General features: G+C 42.8%; 1 protein-coding gene across 3 annotated transcripts in view; it reads left to right on the forward strand.

Moving 5' to 3' along the window:
- The window catches only part of LOC135982683 (centromere protein F-like), a 32823-nt gene extending 12503 nt beyond the window's left edge, over positions 1-20320 (forward strand). The window contains exons 5-11 of one of the 3 annotated variants that reach the window (XM_065590652.1): positions 2286-2408; positions 6614-6749; positions 9153-9307; positions 12249-12330; positions 15264-15344; positions 16546-16739; positions 19597-20320. In XM_065590652.1, coding sequence (XP_065446724.1) covers positions 2286-2408; positions 6614-6749; positions 9153-9307; positions 12249-12330; positions 15264-15344; positions 16546-16739; positions 19597-19803 — 978 coding nt within the window. In that variant the 3' untranslated portion in view covers positions 19804-20320. The remainder of the gene's footprint in view (positions 1-2285; positions 2409-6613; positions 6750-9152; positions 9308-12248; positions 12331-15263; positions 15345-16545; positions 16740-19596) is intronic. The other 2 variants (XM_065590653.1, XM_065590654.1) reach the window with 2 other exon arrangements.
- The last annotated feature ends 455 nt before the right edge of the window (positions 20321-20775 follow it).

Here is a 20775-nt window from a genome sequence, read left to right on the forward strand (position 1 = left end):
GATTTTTAATATCTGAACTATTCAAATGGAAGTAGAGATGCTGAGTTTTTATTTTATGTAAAATTTTAACTGTCCTCTTTTTTGTGTTTAAAGATCTATACGTGACTAATATTTAAGTGCAACTAAATACATGACAGGTCAGAGCAAGCTGCGCTATGTTCCTGTCACAGGGTGAGCTGGTCCATTCAAAGACTGGGGCACAGCTGCACTTTTTCTCAGGTTTAGCCCATCTCCCTGTATGATGGGAATGAATACAAGGGTCATGTGACAGAAGCATGCATCTAAACCAGGCCTGCTGGTTTAGATGCATGGCAGCCGTAGTCATTCAAGAGAGAGACACCCCCCCACACACACACCCCAAAAGTTCAGAGAGAGACTCTCTCTCTCTCCTTAGTTCCCAGGCAGAGAGCCTGTGAAGAGGACAGGTGACAATTTTCCAGATCTCTAAGGCAGAAGACTTTTGGGGGAAGATATTTACAAGGAACTGGAAACTGTGCAGGGATAAGCCTCCATTGATGGACCTGCAGGATGCAGAAATCCCAGCTAGGAGAGGGGCTGGACTGCAGGGATGGGCATGTTCTGATAAAAACCTGGAAAAACTTGAGGCATTATAAACGGAAAGGAATAATTGAGGCTGGTAAGGGTATGTTTGAGTGTTGTGTTATGATAATAAACCAAACTGGAAGAGATCACTACTGTAAAATCGCCACATGTGATACCTGGTTTGATGCAAGATTGAAGGTCAACTGAGGTAGCAGATGGGCCCAAAGGCAGTTTGGGGATAATGCCCTGGAACCGTTCCCTTTAGACTTGTTCGGATTTGAGCACTGCTTCTTTTCTACCCACACTCTCTAATAGAAAACTGCTTTTTTATTTTTGATACACATGATCTACACTGACTTAATACAGAGGTTCTAAATTTGTCCACGATAGCTGCCCGGCATAGCTATGTGTCATCCTAGCTGTGTGAGCACATTAATCAAACATTTTCTACAGAGGAGAAAATACTAACCACTACACATACTCTTCTTTCCATGTTTACACTTGAAACACTCGATTCATACTGAAACTTGGACGTCTAAAGGTTTTCATCCAGAAAAACGTACTCCTTTCTAGAATGGAACTAAATTATTTCATTCTCATTTTTTTCTCTCTTGATGGTAATAAATTTACTTCCTTTTTAATTTGGAGTACTATAGAGCTCTTATGACAGATATAAAACAGATTAAAAAGGTTGAAAACCAGTTAGAATTTGGTGGTGTTACAGTTATGGTCTTGTTAACGTCCTGGTTTAGATAGCGATATAAAGTCAGGTGATAAATTTAAGATTGAGCATAGCACTACACTAATTTCCCTTTCCCCTGAAGAATGTAGTCCTGGAGACAGAGGTGCAAGCTGAATGTCTTTGTTGGTCCATAAATACGGGGAATTAAGGTGTACAAATACTGGTTTTTAAGAACATGTAACCTGTTCCTTAACTATATAGTAATTGGAAAAGGTAGAGTAATTTGTCAATCTCTTGCTATTTGGATTGTACAGAATTGAGTCTAGTTTGGTATTGATCCTTTCTGTTTGTTGGCTGTTCAATGGCATATTTGGTGATAGCTGATCATCAGTCAACACCTAAACGTTACCTCTCAAATGAGCAGTGGAGGAGTGAGTGGGAATGGGGAAGCATCTTCTAAACCTAATAGGTGCTTGCTTTGACAAAATATATTACATTAAAAAAAATTGAGAGCAAGTGTTAAATCTGCTGCCCTTATGATTGAACTTAAAAGAAAGCTCTGGTTAGGATTCCCAATGATTAACAGACTGTACTATAAATATTGCTTAAATTATGAATATATTTATACATTACAACTATATACTTGAAAATGTGCCTGAAAATATTTTTCATATCCTTGCCCAGTCTTGAGTTAAAGATTTGTGTTACCTTAACATGTACTGGTTTTGGTATGATACAGAATCTAGAACCCGGGACTGGACAGTGAAAGGAGGATGAATTTTTCAGATATCTGGCCTATTTTTAATTGTACTTTTTTAAAGCCATCATGATGAGTTTCAAGGATTAGGGCCAAATTCTGCTCTTAGTTATACAACGCAGAAGTCAACAGTTACTCCAAAGTTCTCTTTCTGTAAGAGGAAGCAGAAGATAGCTTATTCTTTTTGCTTTGTTTTATAACGTAGCTTTGGAGCTCATCATTTAAAGGGACATCAGGAATTTTTAATTTTTTAAAATAGATTAAATATGACTACAAATAAAATGTGATGTGTTTTCCTCATAGACAATAGCAGTGAAACACCATTTGGAAAACAACTCCAATGAGCTTGCACAGAAGCTGTGCAGAACAGAAGAGGCTTTACTGGCAAGCCAGTCAAAAGAAAATGAGTTGAGGAGAAACTTTGAGGTAAAGAAATCAGAGGGGCAACTGGAATAATTAATAATTTAAACTGGAAATCAGTAAGAACTGGTGCCATTTAGGTCTTACTGACTCACAGGGGAACTCTGCAAGCTGTGTGTTGGAGAATAGTGTATTTCCACCAGAAGTTGTGTTTTGATACTGTCTTAATCTGGCTGTCCTTTTTTGGACCATCTTAAGACTGTGACAATGTTCCTCCTCTGCCTTGGTGGGCCCTGCGCTTATTGGCGGATTTGCTCACCTCAGAGATTCACGGCAGCCCTCAGTTTGGACACTTTTGTGGCTCAAACCCGCTGTTCATTCAGCTAACCTCATCACTGGCCAGCATGGGGAAAAGAAAGGAGAACAATCCCCGCAGTCTCTGCTGACCCACCTTGGGTCAGGGGGACAGGCCAGGGACCTTCCCCTCTGGTGGGATTCACAGTCCAAGTCAACTCCTCTTAGGGTGACCAGAAGTCCTGATTTTATAGGGACAGTCCCGATTTTGGGGTCTTTTTCTTATATAGGCTCCTATTACCCCCCACCCCCTGTCCTGATTTTTCACACTTGCTGTCTGGTCACCCTGACTCCTCTTATATCCAATAGGGGGAAGGGAGAGGGGGGAACCTGGGCCTGCCCTCTACTCTGGGTTTCAGCCCAGGGCCCTGTGGATCGCAGCTGTCTACAGAGTTTCATGTAACACCTGTGTGACAGCTACAACTCCCTGGGCTACTTCCCGATAGCCTCCTCCCAACACCTTCTTTATCATCACTACAGGACCTTCCTCCTGATGCCAGATAGCATTTGTACTCCTCAGTCTTCCAGCAGCACGCCCTCTCACTCTCAGCTCCTTGCGCACCCTTCACTGACTGAAGTGAGGTCCTTTTTAAACCAGGTGCCCTGATTAGCCTGCCTATCTTAATTGATTCTAGCAGCTTCTTAATTGGCTCCAGGTGTCCTAATTAGCCTGCCTGCCTTAATTGGTTCCAGAGAATTCCTGATTTTTCTGAAACTGCCCCTGTTATCTTACCCAGGGAAAAGGGACCTGCTTAATCTGGGGCTAATATATCTGCCTTCTCTCACTCTCCTGTAGCGGGCCCCTGCCCTGTGGACCCAACCGGCCTCCCCGACTTGAAGCCGGTTCGTTTCCAGACTGCGCCAAGGAAACATCTATACACGCTCGTGCTCCACACCCTGCACTTCCTCACTCTCGCGTCACACCCCGACACAAAGTGGCGGGACCTCCTGCCACTTCTAGAGGGTGAGGAGCCCCGGTGGGCCAGCCTATACTCCACCCTGCTCCCAAGGCCTGCCGGGGATGTCAGTTGGCAGCTCCTTCATGGGGCCGTGAGCACGGGCATGTACTTGGCGCGGTTCACCCCCGTCCCGGGACACCTGTCTCTTCTGCGGCGTGAGGGAGACCCTGGCGCACGTTTACCTGGAGTACGCCAGGCTGCAGCCCCTATTCCGGGTCCTCACAGATATCCTGTTGCGTTTCTGGCTGCACTTTTCCCCTCACCTCCTTATTTATGCACTCTCTATCCGTGGCCCCACAAAGTCATGGGACCTCCTGGTCAACCTCCTCTTGGTCCTGGCTAAAATGGCCATCTATAAAACCATGGAGAGGAGGTTGGCGGATGGAGTCTCCTGTGACTGTGGGGCCTCTTTCTGATCATCCGTCCATTCATGCATCTGGGCAGAGTTCCTCTGGGTGGCGTCCACTGACTCCCTTGACGCCTTCGAGGAGCAGTGGGCGCTGTCCGGGGTTCTCTGCTCAGTGTCCCATTCAGGTTCCCTTCGGACCCTTTGACCGCACTCCTGTCCCTGTTATTTCATTAGTTGTCCCCTAAAATCACTTGGTTTCCAGGTCTTGTGGATCCCGCGCTAAGGCTGGGGGGATCTTTTAGCAGTGGGCGGGCTTTGGCCCGCCCACTTCCTGGATCCCAATAGGATCACTCTCCTGTAGCCCTCTGGACCGACCCTGTCACAAGACCTATAGATGTGATACAAAATAAGGCCCTGATCTTGCAGTTTATGCAATTATTTCCATGTGGACTGACACCAGGCACAAAATTAGTTGTATGGTCAGGGTTTCAAAAAATTATTTTGCACCAGCTATACTACAGATAGGGTTACAGTTCATATGGAATTATTTGTCTAATCTAATTATGTCGTATGGTTCAAAAGACTCTTTGTTTAGTCCTAAAAATAAAATATATTAAATATCGGGTTGAGTTCATTTGGAAATTCTAGAATCATTAGCTGCTTCCTAAGTATAAGTGTGTTTGGCCTAATTCCAAGATTTCGTGGAGGAATGGGTACTTTTTTGGTCACACAATCAATTTAAAGCAAGAGAAAATCCCCAAAATGATTTGTACATTTTTACTTTTTCAAGCACTATAGACTAGCATTATCATCAAAATTCTAACTATGAAGCCAGATCCTGACCTGGAATATATCTGCATAGCTCCATTGAAATCAATAAAGTTATTCCAATTTACACAAAAAGGATTTGGCTGTAAATTTTGATTTAAAAAAAAACCCTTGATTGTAGATTAAAAGATTTTCCTTTTAATTTGGAATTAGAAGGAAAATGAAAGGGAAGAGAAGTCAGAATAGTCATAGAAGCAACATCCGAGATTTTTTTTTTTAAGTTCTTATATTGTGCCAATTGCTGGTGTATCTGAATGCTTTCCAGAGTTAAGAATAATTAAGGTGACTAGCATCTGTTATTTGAGGTTTCTATTTCTCCCATATCCCCCAGAGCAGTGGTTTTCAACCGCTGGTCCACAGACCCCTGGGAGTTTGCAGACTGTCTAAGGGGTCCTCGAAAGGTTGTCGTTACAACGGAACAGTGGTTTTCAACCCGTGGTCTGTGGGAATCCACAGACTATGTCTAAGATTTCCAAAGAGGTCTGCGCCTCTATTTGAAATTTTCTAGGGTCCGCAAATGGAAAAGAGGTTGAAAGCCATTGTCCCAGAAGGTAAAGGGTGTGGGGGGTGGGTGGGGGGGGGGTCGGGGGGGTGTAAATATGAAAAATGGTGATGTTAGTTGTCATTCTAAGTTTTTGCAGGAGTGAATTTCATAGTATTGGGCCAGCTCCTGAAAAAGCCCTGTCTCCTGCATATGCTAGTTTTACTTCTGATGTGTAGACAGTTGTTCCTGAGGAACACAGCTACTGAAGTCTGAGAGAGTAAGATGGTATTTTGGGCCCATGTTCTTTATAACTTCAAAACTAAAGACAGATTTGATTGAGTGTTCTGTTGGGGAATCAGCGGAGTGAGTGAAACATAGGACCGATGTACTCAAGTGAACCTGTATTACTGAGGAGGTGTGCTGCTGTGTTCTGTAACTGATGCAGATTTTTCAGGGCAGATGCATTCGAGTCTAAATACATTGGATTTCGATTATTCAAGCAAGAGTTAATGATGGCCTATGTGATTGAGGCCAAATTGTAATCGCAAATGATGGGATGGGATGTACATGAAGGTGGGAGAATGCATGTCTTGTAAATGGTTTTGTGAAAGTCCAGCATCAGAGCATGGGATTTTTTTGCAGCTATGTTAGGTTGTTGGTTCCAGATTTTTGTTGAATGCTTCTTAATCAGAGCCACTTGTGCTGAGTCACAGCAAGAGGGGCGGGCCTTTCAGCCATTTAAACCCCTTGAATTTCATTGGTATTTTGAACACAGGAAGCTCAAAATTCCTGCAGCTTTGAGACATTTGTCATACATCAGCATTGTCTAAAAATTTTGTCTCTTGACAACTGTGTATTTTAGAATGATTGATGATAGAGTGTGTGTGTGTGTTTCTCGATATAACAGTTGGATATTTTGGACTAGGAGGTTGTGAAACAAAAGGAAAATAACTAGAAGCAGCAACGGTTTTATTCATGTTCTTTGGGTGACTTCTATCCTGTGTCAAGATCTGCTATGGGCAGGCAACAGGGAACTGGTTGCAGCTCCCTGGTTCCATATCCTGAGCCAGCTAAGTACTGCTGTGATCTGTGCCAGCTGGGAGATGTCCCAAAAGGATTGTCTGCCCTCTGAGGATTGCCAAGAGTGCACTTTGTGTTCCTAAATCATGTAAGTGCTTAGAAACCAAGGCCCAACTTTCCAGAGTCTTCATGGGACTCAGAGGGGTAGTATGCCACATCACACTACTCTCAGTTTATTGACTTAATCGACTGTTTTGTAACTAATGTTTTGTTGTAGGAAATGAAGAAGGAAAAAAACCTTCTTTGCTGCCAGTCTGATGAAAAATCACGAAAAATCCATCAGCTGGAAGAAGCACTAAAAATAGCCCAACACCTTCTAAAAGAGACCCAGAAGGATGCTGAAGAGATGAAAAGTGAGTGACACATTTCTACCCATTTAAATCCCATTACAAACTATTACTTCAGTGTGGGAGATCTGTAAACTTCACTATAAATGGTGATTTGAAGCATCCCCAAGAAATAATAAGTTCCCACTGTGTGATATAGTTAAATTAACTTTCAGCTAATACACGCAATTCTCTTTCCAAACTGAGATGGAACTTCTTTATACACATATACTAACTCATCACATTATATGGTTTTAAAGCAATTAAAAATGAGGACTAAATATGTCCCAAACAAAACTATATGGTCAGCAAATTAAATACTACAATGTGCTCCTGTGTTTTAAAATCCCAAGCAAACAAATATACCTCAAACTATTATCCTTTAGCTTGTATATGGACTCCATCAAGCTAAAACGTGATGAAATGTTACCCGCCGAGCCCTAATTTGACTTTTCCCTACATTTGTCTATCTGGTTGGGAAAATGCATTTTGCAGACTGAGGTTTAAGAGAACAGGTAATTTTGCTAAATAGCCATTGTAAAGAAGGAGACTGCTCCCACTTATCGCTGTAGAAGTCTAACCTCACTTAATGAGATTTCAAAATTAAATTTATGGACCTAGTCCTGCTCCCATTTTAATCAGTATTTCTGCACTCTCCAATCCATGAGGCCATCCAAATAACTGCTTTGCGTTTTGATCTTATTCTTGGCAAGTGGCAGCACTTTCGGCTAGCTAAGAAAATGTAATGCCTTCTAAGTCCATTTTCTTGCTTTCGCTATCCTTTATCTGTGGTTCTTAAGGTGTCAAACGGGAGCATTCTCTCAGTTTTCTGGAGGGAATAATTATGAACAAAAAAATAAGTCAGAAGATGTTTGTGCTGTAGCTCTTCACTGCAACCAACAATAACTTGTCCTAATTGAAACATAACTGAATGTGGGTGCCCAGAGTCCTAGGCTGTCACCCTTAACCCTCAGACAGTTCTTCCTCTCTAAGAAGTCTCTGATTATCCTCTCTAGTTATACCTTTTCCCCCTTGTAATGGAGTGGGACTCACCCCTGCGGCGCCTCCTTCTGGTCATCCAGGGACTTAGCTCATTTCTAGCCAGAGCACCCTCTGATGGTCACCATCCTGCTCGACATTAGCCCCCGTGTCCCTCCCGGACCCTGGTGTCCTCCCCTGTCAGGGTCCTGCCCCCAGCAGTAACCCACTATCTGGGGATTCCCACCCAGGGGAATCCCCACCCCTATCCTCCACCTTGCCTCAGTGGCTACTGCCAGTCACCATCTAGCCCTGTTTCACTAGGGCCGGCTGCAGTCTGTAATGGCCACTCATCATTGGCAGGGGACTTTGGACCTGCTGCCTTTCCCTACAACTCAGTACCTCTCTGGGCCTTGGACAAGGCCCTGCAGCCTGGGGAGTTGTCAGCCTGGAGCTCCCCAGCTCCTCTGGCCTTTCCCTAGCCCTGCTTCATTCCAGTACCCTTAGCTTCCCCAGCAGCTAGATCCCTCTCCCTTCAGAGCTAGAGGAAGATTGACTGAGTGTTTGGCTCACAGCCCTTTTATAAGGGCCAGCTGTGGCCTGATGGGGGCCTGGCCCAGCTGTAGCTGACTCCCCAATCAGCCCAGGCTTGCTGCTTTCCCCAGCCACAGCCCTCTGCAGGGTTGTTCCAATCCCTTCAGGGCTAGAGCGGGCAACCGCCCCGCTACACTCCCCTTTGAATCACCACCCTAAATAATCCTTCTCCATCCTATGTGTTGACATAGTTCAAATATCTGTTGATTGCTATCATTTCCCTTCCCCTCTCTGTGCCCCTCTTTTTCACCAAGTTCTGGGTCTTGGAGACATTGAATTTTCCTTGTCCTGTAGGAAGGGAATGCGTAGTCTTGTTTTATATGGTAAGTTGGTGTTATTCAATAGAATTCTCTTTGCAATACAGGAAATCTCTTGTATTGTCTGTCTTTCTTAATTTTACTCCATACATCAGTCCATCAAACACCTTGATCCTTTTTATATATTCTGGATTTTGAAGACAGGAAAATGGACAAATAGGGCACCAAAATTCTTTATCTAGCCATTGATACTGTTACCTGTCAACCATGAGTTTCAGAGTACAAGCCATCAGACCTCAGTGAAGATGGGCTGTAGAAACAGAGTTAGAATTGTGAAGCATAGAGCGATTTGACTAGCAGTATGTTCTTTCTGCAAAACTGAATTCTGGCAATGCTATACAATGTCATGGTTTGGGAATAAAGGCAGTTTTAGAACACATACGTAATTATATTCTGAAATACTAAGAAAATTTATTGCTAGGTGAAAAATTGAAAATTGTCAATATTGCCAGTTTATAGTGTTACCCATAAAAGCTAATATTGCATATTTGACATAGTTTGCTTTCACAAATTAACCACTTAATTTTTTTTATTACTATAGATAAGAGTTTGTCTCAGAAAATAGAATTGGAAGCACAAGAAGCCGAGCTTCAGCATTTAAAAACCAACAATAAATTGCTCCAGGATTCAGTCCAGGAGCTACAACTTGAAAATGGAACCCTTAAGGACATTAACAAGGCTTTAGAAGAAGAAAAAGTAGACTTACTAGAAACAAACATAAGTTTTTCATATAGTTTAATAAGGCATTTCATACTTAAGCTTTTAAGAGCCAAAATATTTATTTGTGTCCTTTTTAATATCTAGTCTCTATTCTAATATAACATTTGCTATAACTTCTCCATTAGTAGCATGGAAATCTCATTAAATCTGTTATCTTATAAACTTCTGGCTATCAAAGATACAGGAGGCCTTTAGCGGGACACCTGAAAACATGATCAAATGTGCACGTTTTGTCTGTTCCGTGGCCCAGCTTTTCTCCTCATTTGGAACAAAGAGGTGATTCCTCTCACTTGTAGAACTGGGAGGTGGACCAGTGTTGTTGCTGAAGGCTCCAGGACTAAGCTCCATCCTTCACCTCAGGCCACCAGAAATTGTGTCCACCAGCAGAACAAGTTGGCGGTTCAGTTTCTCCCAACAACTTTGCTTTATCATTAATTTTTGTTCATTTTTCTGCTATATTGATTTCATTTCAACTTCTTGCTCCTCTTTCTCTCTCCTCAAGTAAGTTCTCTGGATCCGCAAACACAGCACTTCTCAGTAACTCCCTTTGACCACTAGTGCAGTGGTAGAAAAGCCCTGCAAGATCAAGCTAAGTCCAAGTAGTTCAGTGGGCAGCTTTTTAGGGGTCTTAGAGGGTAACCTACGTCTTGCTGCTACAAGCCACCAACCCTTGCTGTGTGAGGGGATGGGGCTTTGTTGGGCCAGCGCACTAGAGCCCTGCATGCGCACATAAACACACCCATTTGAAGCCCTGACTCCATTGTGAGAAGGAGCATGAGGATTCTCAAGGAGATGAGAACCCCACATAGTCTGCTCAGGAATAACACTTGGAAACTCCATATGCTCTGGGTCCCAAAAAGACAAATGGAATTGTCCCCTTTGTAAGGAAGTAATATGTATAATTAATGAGCAGGAAGTATAAACATCAGGCTTTAAATCTTGTCTCTTGCCTTCCCATCCTTAGGATGTGTTTGCTGGGGTTTTCTCCTATATGCGGGTCTCCTGGAGTGCTCTGTATCAGATTCACTGCCCCCTCCCACCCTGGAGTATATCTGGGTGTGCAGAGACACGTGTTACTTCTGTGAAGCCCTGTCTCAGGTGGCAGGGTAATGTAAATTGTTCATCTCTGCTTTTCAACCTGGGATCCTCTTTCAACCAGGGAAGGGGGCCCAAATTTGAGGTCACAATGGAGTGGGAATTGTCCCTGTCCGTTTATCAGGTCAAGGACCCAGGCTTTACCAGGGAAAGGAGTTTGGAGTCTCCTCCCCCTCTCCATAGGCTTGCTCAGCGTTGAAGGATTAAAGAGCACTTTAGACAGTGTGTGCCCAGAACAGAGGGACATAAGAATTCCATTCCTTATGTAGCTGCACCATCAGGGGATTACAGAGGCATCAAGGAGAAATCCCTTCCCATGTTCAAAATGGCTCCTGCTTTACTGAGTAAAAAGCCCCAAGTGGTACTAATTCTCTTCGGAAGGGTGTAGAGAGACACCCTTTCAGGCACCTGGGGCCATCTAGCAAGCTATTCCAACAATCAGCATTTGTCTCAGTACCCCTTCTTAGTTGAGAGATGCCCAGAGCAGGGTGATTAGCGTGCTACCTCACTTCTGTAAACAATCGGGGGAAGTACCCCATGGACAGAACCACACAAAAAAGAAATCCCAAACCCACATGACTCTCTCAGCACTGGAAGCCAGTGTCTTGAAAAAAACCTCAATAATAATAAACTATCTAGTTTCTCATGCTTTCCTCCTTTGAGATCATCATTTCCGGTTAAAACTAGATGTTAAACTAAAATGTAAGGAAAATTCGAAAGTTTGGGGAACCTAAGTGCAGCAGTAGTCCTACCAGAGAGAGACATCGCCATGCCTCCACTTATGGTGCAAAGGAAACAATACCTTACTTGCCAGGGTCTGTACTTCAAAATTAGACTGTGTTTAAACATGTCTTTTCACTCTGCCCCTAAGGTTAACCATAACTGACTGATGTGATATTAAACATAACAGTGCAGTGTCTACACTGCATGTTGTAACACCATGTTAATGAACACATTAATGAATACCTTGTGAAACTTCCCACTGTAGACGTGCCCCTATTGTCTTTAAACTGCTTCTACTACCTCATTATGTCACACGCAACTTGTGAGAGCATATCAGTTCTGATGTATGCAGAATTTCCATCTAAATTATTAATTAAGTGATTCTTATGACAGCACTATTTTTGCTAATAATTTAGATAGGCGTTTTTAGTTTTTAAACCTGTCCATCTAGGTGAATTTCTTCTTATCAATTCCCTCTGCATTTTCTAGCCTGCAGTCTTTTTCTACTTCCATTTGTGGTGAATGACGGACTGTAGTTCTGTGCTCTCGCTTCAGAAATAAACACATGAAAAAGCAATCATGTAGGACAGTGTGGAGCCCGTATTGTGGCAAGCAGGCACTGAGTTACAGTGCTCACTCCATGCCCAGCTAATGGAGCACTGTGCTTGATATTTACGTTATCCTGAAGTGTGTTTTATAAGGCTGCCAGATATCCACCATCCATTTATTTGGGCATTATTCCAATGCACATAGGGTGGACAAACCTGCCTGGACCACATGCTTTTCTGCTGGGTTTTGTCATTTGGTTATTTTGAATATTCTATTTAGATTATTATTTCTCTATCAAGGAAATCTACACACATGTAGCTTTCCAATAAACATGACTTTAATGTTTCTCTGTTGGAATTAGAAGCTGCTATAATTCAATTGTATATTACTAAGTGAATCTACTATACAAATGCATATTATAACTTTTGTCTGGTTTTTTAGTTGCACTGAACTTTTAATGACAGGTGAGATGCCATTAGTGAGAGTATAATGCTTATACAGAAGAATGAAGTTTCCTATTAGCAACTACAAACAATTTTTTATTTTATAGTTGGACAATCAGAAGTCTTCAATTCAACTGAAGAAGCAAAATGGATTTGCTCGCAGTGAGACGAAGACGTGGATGAAATCCTGTAAGCAGCTAGAGAAGGAAAAAAAAATGTTGCAGAAACAAATTGCTGAACATGGTGCTCCATTAAAGGAGCAAAAGCCAAGTATGGGATAGTTTAAGAAGGAAATGCTCTACTAGAATGTTATTATAAGGCCGCAAATCATTCATGGAAGTCACGGTTTCCGTGACCTCTGTGAATTTTGCAGTGCTGGTGCAGCTGATCCCAGGACCACCCCATCAGCTGGGGAAGCCCAGGAGCCAGCCGCACTGGCCGTTGCTCCGGCAGCACTAGGCATGGTCCCTGGTGCTGCCCTGGAGCAGGAGTCTGGGACTAGTGGCAGCGGGATCCTGGGCATCCCCCCAGCAACAGCGTCACCCTGTTCTCTCTCCCCCACTCTCCAGCAGTCTTCAGGATTGTCCCCCCTCCCAGTAGGTAAGATTTAGTCACGAGTATTTTTAGTAAAAGTCATGAACAGGTCATGGGGCCGTGACTTTTTGTTTATTGCCCGTGACCTGTCCATGACTTTTACTAAAAATACCCGAGACTAAAACATAGCCTTAATCATGATCCTGTTTCTAACCTTAATGCATTTATTTATACAATCTGTTTTCAAAACATGCATTATTACGTTTGATTCAGATGAGGCGCCAGATCCTCAGCTGGTGTAAATCAGTATAGTTTCTGAAGCTCTGCCATTCACACCAGCTGAGAATTTGGCCCAAGATCTGTCTCCTCAAATTTCAGAGTCTCCTTCTATGTTATGAATATAGATGTCCAATGCCTATGTTTTGAAATAAAAAATGACCTTAGGATGAAGGGGAGGCTATTTTTTAAAGAACATTAGAGTGCCGTGTATAGCTTCTTACAATGCTTTGTTTGAGACATGAGAGTGTAAAATGTTGGAGTGTGTCTGTTCTTTCCGTTGCTGGCCATCACAACAAAGAAAATTCACATTCTGGGTATAGATGGCTGATAGTTCAGCATCCACCATGGAGAAATTGACATCTTTTAGAGTTTATACATATGTCCTTCCAAACAGCTTTTGGTGTCCTTCTGGATTGTAGACAGGGAGAGAGGAGCAATTCTTAAAGTGTTATGATTCAGACAAGTATCAGAGGGGTAGCCGTGTTAGTCTGAATCTGTAAAAAGCAACAGAGGGTCCTGTGGCACCTTTAAGACTAACAGAAGTATTGGGAGCATAAGCTTTCGTGGGTAAGAACCTCACTTCTTCAGATGCAAGTAAGGGAAATTTCCAGAGGCAGGTATAAATCAGTATGGAGATAACGAGGTTAGTTCAATCAGGGAGGGTGAGATGCTATGCTAGCAGTTGAGGTGTGAACACCAAGGGAGGAGAAACTGCTTCTGTAGTTGGATAGCCATTCACAGTCTTTGTTTAATCCTGATCTGATGGTGTCAAATTTGCAAATGAACTGGAGCTCAGCAGTTTCTCTTTGGAGTCTGGTCCTGAAGTTTTTTTGCTGTAAGATGGCTACCTTTACACCTGCGATTATGTGGCCAGGGAGTGATCATCAGTGATCTACAACCCATCCTGGACAATGATCCCTCACTTTCACAGACCTTGGGAGGCAGGCCAGTCCTCGCCCACAGACAACCAGCCAACCTTAAGCATATTCTCACCAGCAACCACGCATCGCACAATAACAACTTTAACTCAGGAACCAAGCCATGCCACAAACCTCGATGCCAACTCTGCCCACATATCTACACCAGCAACACCATCACAGGACCTAACCAGATCAGCTACAACATCACCGGCTCATTCACCTGCACGTCCACCAATGTTATATATGCCATCATGTGCCAGCAGTGCCCATCTGCTATGTACATTGGCCAAACTGGACAGTCACTACGCAAGAGGATAAATGGACACAAATCAGCTATCAGGAATGGCAATATACAAAAACCTGTAGGAGAACACTTCAACCCTCCTGGCCACACAATAGAAGATGTAAAGGTAGCCATCTTACAGCAAAAAAAACTTCAGGACCAGACTCCAAAGAGAAACTGCTGAGCTCCAGTTCATTTGCAAATTTGACACCATCAGATCAGGATTAAACAAAGACTGTGAATGGCTATCCAACTACAGAAGCAGTTTCTCCTCCCTTGGTGTTCACACCTCAACTGCTAGCATAGCATCTCACCCTCCCTGATTGAACTAACCTGGTTATCTCCATACTGATTTATACCTGTCTCTCTGGAAATTTCCATTACTTACATCTGAAGAAACATGCTTCAGACAGTTCCTCCATTTTCTAACTATCATCAGCCTGGTACTAGTTGCAGCTTTCTGGGACCAGGAAGTGCTGGAGTTTATTAACTTTAACAAATGTTTTTTAAGACACATACATTGGGGTTTTATTGATCACAAGCTTCAGTCATTTCAAGAGTTGTCAAGGGCTAAGTATAGAGCTTATAGGACAACAGTTTAAAGTGGTCACCACAGTGTGTAAAATATACTACAACTTGTCTGCCATTAGCTAGGGTAAGTTAGGCTAGCAAATATTCATGAGTGTCCAATAAGCAGAATCACTAGCGGTATAAAAAGAGATCCATATTTCTGAGACGAGCTATATTCAATTATATACCCAAAAATTGTTAAAATAATGGTAAGGTGGTAATGTTAAGCACTTACAAGTTAGGAAATGCCAGAATTAATGTTGCCCATGCATTGTGTGTCCAGGGGCAGATTCCAACGAATCGGGGTACCCGGCACCCTGACAGTAAATATGGTATCAACAGAGATCTCTTCTGTAAAGTAACCTTTACATGATGTCTGTTTTGTTTTATTTGGTATAGTTTACTGTGGTTGCACAAGCACACATCTTATGTACTTAATTAACAAATGAATGATTGAGATCATTGCATTCTAAACTCATCTTTCCAGAGTCTCCTTAAAGTTATTTGTACAGGTAATGACTCTTTCCTTTGGTCAGGTGCTGATGAGGTTGCCATCTCCCTACATGAGAATGAGCCAGAGTATGAGCTAGACGGACTCCCAGAGGTGGTGAAAAAAGGTAATTGTTACTTCGTTAGAGGAGAAGAGACCACATTGGTGGGGAGTGTGCACGCGCACGCTTATCTAGAGAATCGTGTTGTCATATGTGTGACTTGGAAGCATTGTAAAAACTTGGACATCATCGGCCAGATTCAGCCCTCGTATAGGTTGCATAAGTCCATTTAACTCAACAGCTTGTCAGAGCTGAGTTTAGCCGCATGTGCTTTAAAAAAAAGCCCTAGTATACAATTGAGGCTATAGGGGGCTAGTATATTTTGTTGTAGATGTATGTAATTTCTAGTGGTTTTGTTTTTTGGTCCGTGTGATGTCTTCCCATCTGTACAGTTTTGTAGTATTTGATGACAAAAGCAAAACAGCCAAAAATTCTGAAATCCAGAATCCTAATATCAGGTTGTAGTTTTGAAAATCAGTCTAGATACATGTTGTTGACTTTGGGACTCCTCCAAAAACTTTGCAAAAGACCTCTGGCAAAAAGAGAGGGATTCTAGGCCCGGCCATTCCCAGTATAAAACACCTTTTTCTTCTGGTTGAGAGGAAGGGGGGAAATTTTTGCTTAAACATTTTTAACTAAATGTTTTTTCATTGAAATGTGCTGCATTGTCAAAGCCGAAATGTTTCACGGAGATGTATTGATTCAGACAAAGTTTTTGCTGGGAAGGTTTCTGAGGTGCAAAGTGGACTCTTGCAAGGAGGAAGGCCCCCAAATTGAAAACCTGATGTTTTTGATTCAATTTCATTCTGTGAAAGCATTTGAAAGGCTTATGGTTTCATTCCAATCTAGAATAAAAACAAATTTTGAAACCTCGAAAGGTGTCGCAAAACAGAATTGTCGCCCTCCGGCCAGCTCCACTTAGAACAGTAGAAGAGACATCATTTTCAGATGGAAATGATTTTCCAGTTAATGGTGTTCCTTTAAAGGAAAAAGAGAACATTTTCTTGGGGAAAACGCTTTTGGCCATTTTAGTTGAGCTGCTGTTGCACAGATCCACACCCTTGCCTGAGTTCACCTATAAAATTCTAGGAACGCAAGATAGTCATAATAATTCCCCCATTATATTTTATTCAGTGAGTAAATGCCATTTTACTTTCTTAAATTATTACCAGTTGTCATCTCCATCTTGAAATGAGCAAGATCAGATTGATTAGAACAATAAAGTAATTTAAGCAACCTTGGTTAATAGAAGCTGTTTATTTTTTAGGGTTTCCTGATATTCCTATTGTGAAAACCGACCCTTACATTTTGTGCAGAACAACTTTTAACCTAAGGACCCGTCCCCGTCTTGCTGCCCAAAGCCAAAAATTGTCACCAGGTTCCCAACTTTTACGAAAAGGCAGGTCAGATAATCTTGGGGAGATCTGTAAACCGACAGCTGGTGGCAGCAAATCACAAAAGGTAACTGATCTTAAAATGTATCTGAATGTGCAGGGCATGGGCAATCCACATCATGTATTTATCTCTCCAAGTGAGTTTGAAGATATGCCGTGTTATTCACACCTCCTTTCTATCTGCCATGAATATAGTGAAGACAAGGTCATCAATGTAAATACAATCAATAAAGCGTGGCATATAACAAAGATCTGGGCATAATGGTAAACTTAAAATTGTTGGTATGATCAAATCTGTGATCTCATGCCAAGTGCTCATTAACTTGGTAAATAGAAATGAGATAAATCTTCCCACTTTAATGCTCATCACAAATATTTGATTATTTCTTGAAAGACCTGGCTGCCTAGAGCAGGGGGTGGGTGTGTGCGTGCATAGATGGATTACACACAAAAGCACTCAAAAGTTCGGATATGCTGGAATGAAGGCTCCTTGTCCCAATCTCTCTGTTCAGCCAGCCCCAGTTCTCTTCTCCTCCTCCTCTTAGCTCTGTGTCTTCTCTCAGTGTCTCCTACACATTCCTTTCCCCGTACCCCCGCCTTCTCTCATAGTCTTCTAGTCCTAACCTCGCCTACTGGCTCCCTGTCCTTGGCCCCCTCCCCTCACCCCCGTTCCAGTCCCAATCTTGGCATACTCCTTGTCCCAGTCTGCCCTCCCACCCCCACCCCCCATTTGCCTTTTGTCCCCTCTGCATTTGAGTCCAGTATCTTCCTCCACCACCGTGCATGTGCACCAGCTTGGAGGGGTCATTGGGAGTACAGGAAAGAAAGGTTACTGTCTCAGTTCTGGTGCTTGGCCCAAAGCAGCTGGGAAGAACCGTTGCAGGGAAACTCTGGCGTTGACCCCTGTAGGCCTGGGTTGGAGCATATCAGTTGCTCTGTGAGGATGGCTCAGTGCTGTGTTTTCATATCCAGGAGCTGTGGGGAAATGGCACATGTGCAGTCACTCTGTGGGGAATAGCTCATGCGCAGTTTGGTTAGTACTAAGAGCTGTGCGAGATCCAAGTATACGCAGCGAGGATGAAATCTTCCGAGATTTTAGCTGCTAAAAATCTAAGAATTCTCTCTACTGAGCGTCTGTGAACTGTGATTTTTTTCAAAGGCTTCTAATTTGGCCAAATTTGGGCAGGTTTTCCTGGGGATGGCAAAAAGCACATTCTCTGACACAAAGGCCACTCCCTGCCAAATGACAAGTCCCTGCTCCAACACATGGAGCTTTTCAAAGAAAAGTTGCCAGAATATTTTAATATGAGAAAAATGTAGATTTCCCTAGCCTTGCTCTTGGGAATAGCTTAACCATTTTGGCTGAAATTCTGCCTCTGTCCCCCACCCCCGAAGAAAAAGAGCATGAAGCAGACATACAGCATGGAAAATTTCAGCCCAAGCAATTAAAGTTTGTAAAGTTATAAGCAGCAGAAAACAGGGAGGAGACAGGTAACCTTCATAATAAATGATCCTACTAGCTTTGCCAGTAATATATGTTGGTAACAAGGTAACAATTTTGTTTTTGCTGTTGCATTGCTGTGAACTTAGCCAATTTAAACAACACACAAAATCATTCTTTAAGTAACAATCTCTACAAAAACAACCATGCTTCAACAAATTGTTTAAAGAGATATTCTGTTCCCAGAGTTTTCATTTTTTAGGGCCAGACCCTGAAGTCGTTTCTCAGTCCTTATGCAAACTTGATCTGATTTTTTTCCTTTGCTTTTAATTATTGAGGACACTGGAATGAAAATTGATCTCATTCTTTAGAAGTTCTGGTACTGAACTTTGTCTTAATGCTTGTATTGTGATAGCCTCAACCAGACACTGGTAACTGCATGTCCACAATCTGAGATTTTGCCCATAGCTAGAAAAACACTGTTAGAGTGACGGAACAATTAGAGAGGTGGCACACTATCTCCACAACTCTTAGGTCTAAAAAGGAATGCTTCCACAGTCTCTGCTTTCAGTGGTAAAAATTATTTATTTTTAGACTTAGCCTTATATTTCTCAAGCTACTATTACAATTACGGAACTGTAAGGACCGTCTTCCCTTTTTCCACTTGACATCAACATTTTAACAGCTTTTATTTTGATAAGTACTGGCGCTAGAAGGATAAGCCCTGATGCTCATCTCTCACACAGGACCCACATCAGTGTAAGTGGGATGAGAATTGAGACCAATTACCTACACTATCAGAAGCTGTGGCATTTGGGATTTCAATTGTCGTGAAGCACACATTTATAACTACTTAAGTTTTAACTAATTGATGCTAAAATCATGTCAGAATTTGGTGGGAAGTGCAGGGGAGACAAGGATGATTGTAATAGCAGTGGGGACTGGAATTTGAGATAACCCCAAAGGTATAAATATTGTGAAATTTTTCAACAGTTTTACAAAGCTAGTGTTGAACAGGAGAACATCTGGACAAGATATCCTCTGCAGGCCAGTGTAAATGCTTCAGGACGAAACAACTTTTTCAAGTGCTATTACATTTACAGAATAAACTATGGGCCATTTACAAATTCATTATGAAATATCTTTAATTAAACTTAAATTACATATCTCAAAATACAGTTCTGCAGATTAGTGATTGAGCAAGAATAGACTAGACAAGGAATTACTGTGTACTACTCCTTAGCTTTGCCTATACCTTGTTATATTATGTGACTTGCGATTTGTAAAACTTGAACGTGGTGAGGAGTAGGTAGTTGCTGTAAAGCATTCTGCACAGCACTGTTGTATTTTCAAAGTGATCAATATAAACACTGAAGATTCTTGCATTTAGCGGGTGTCTGCTAATGCATGGTATTCGGTTGCTTGGAATGCGTCTCTCACTTCCTGCTGGTACTTAACAAGACTATTTTTTGTTGTGTTGCAGGTAGATGATACTCAACAGTGTCAAGCAGAAACAGCTATTGAACCCATGGAATCTAGTTCAAGATCTCTTTGCATAAATGAGCAACCCACAAAAACTGTTCCTCAGACCTCTAGGGAGAATCTTAACATTCACAAAGGCAGATGTTCCTTGAGCACACAAACATCACCCGAGCAAAATGAAGAAGGCAAAAACTGTATAATACTGTAAACCTGAGTAGTGTAAGGACCCTACCGTCAATAAAACCCTAACCCTGCTTCTTGACCCCTTTACCCTACCCCTTGACCCCTTAAACCCCACCCACCTGTCAAAGGAAGTCCCGCCCCAGGGGGTGTTACTTTCGGGGTCAAGACGTCCACATGACCGGCAGCAAGGTGTGTCATGTGACCCTCCCCCTAAGAACTCCTCCTCGGTATTGGTTTTACCCCGATAGGACCACCCTGAGAGGAGATTTGACCAGTCAGGGTGAGTTCCAGGGCGGGGTGACCTGTCCGGATGTGGGTCGTGTGACCCCTCTAAGAACTCCTCCCAACACCCTCTGCCAGTCAGAGTGCAGCACCATTACCCCATATGTCCCAGCTCCGGGCAGAGGAGGCCATCTCTTACCAAGGACACGTGTTTTAGAAATTGTGGAAAGGCTGCTGAGAGGAAACGTGGACTCCTTTACCACCCCTGTGAGAACTTCAGACTTTGTTTTAGCCCCGAGCACCTTTGGACTTGTGTGGAGAAAGCGCTACATCAGTGACAGTCCCAAGGAGGACCCTTTGACTCAACCGTTGATGGATACGTTGGAATCCGACCCCGAAACCCTTGTGAGGCACCCCAATGAGTGTGACGGCCTCTCATTGTTCAACCCCCTAGAGGTGAAAGGCGATCATAGCTTAGGGGAGTCACCAGCTGACAAGGTGAACAGAAAAGACGTCGCTCAGGTAAATGAATGATTAAGAAGCGACGGTCGAGGATGGGGTATAATGGGGCTAGGAACCAGGGATTGCGTAAATTAACAACAAGCAGTGGGGTGCTTACACTGTTTCTTTTCTGAAAATCTCTCAACAGCTCGACGATGCTGTGAGGGTACCTCCCATAAGGCTTTAATTTGTTAATGTATGCAATCCCTGGTTCCTAGCCCCATTACACCCCATCCTCGACCCAGGGCCGGCTCCAGGCACCAGCCGACCAAGC

Source organism: Chrysemys picta, chromosome 3, assembly GCF_011386835.1.
Source record: "Chrysemys picta bellii isolate R12L10 chromosome 3, ASM1138683v2, whole genome shotgun sequence".
NCBI lineage: Eukaryota > Metazoa > Chordata > Testudines > Emydidae > Chrysemys > Chrysemys picta.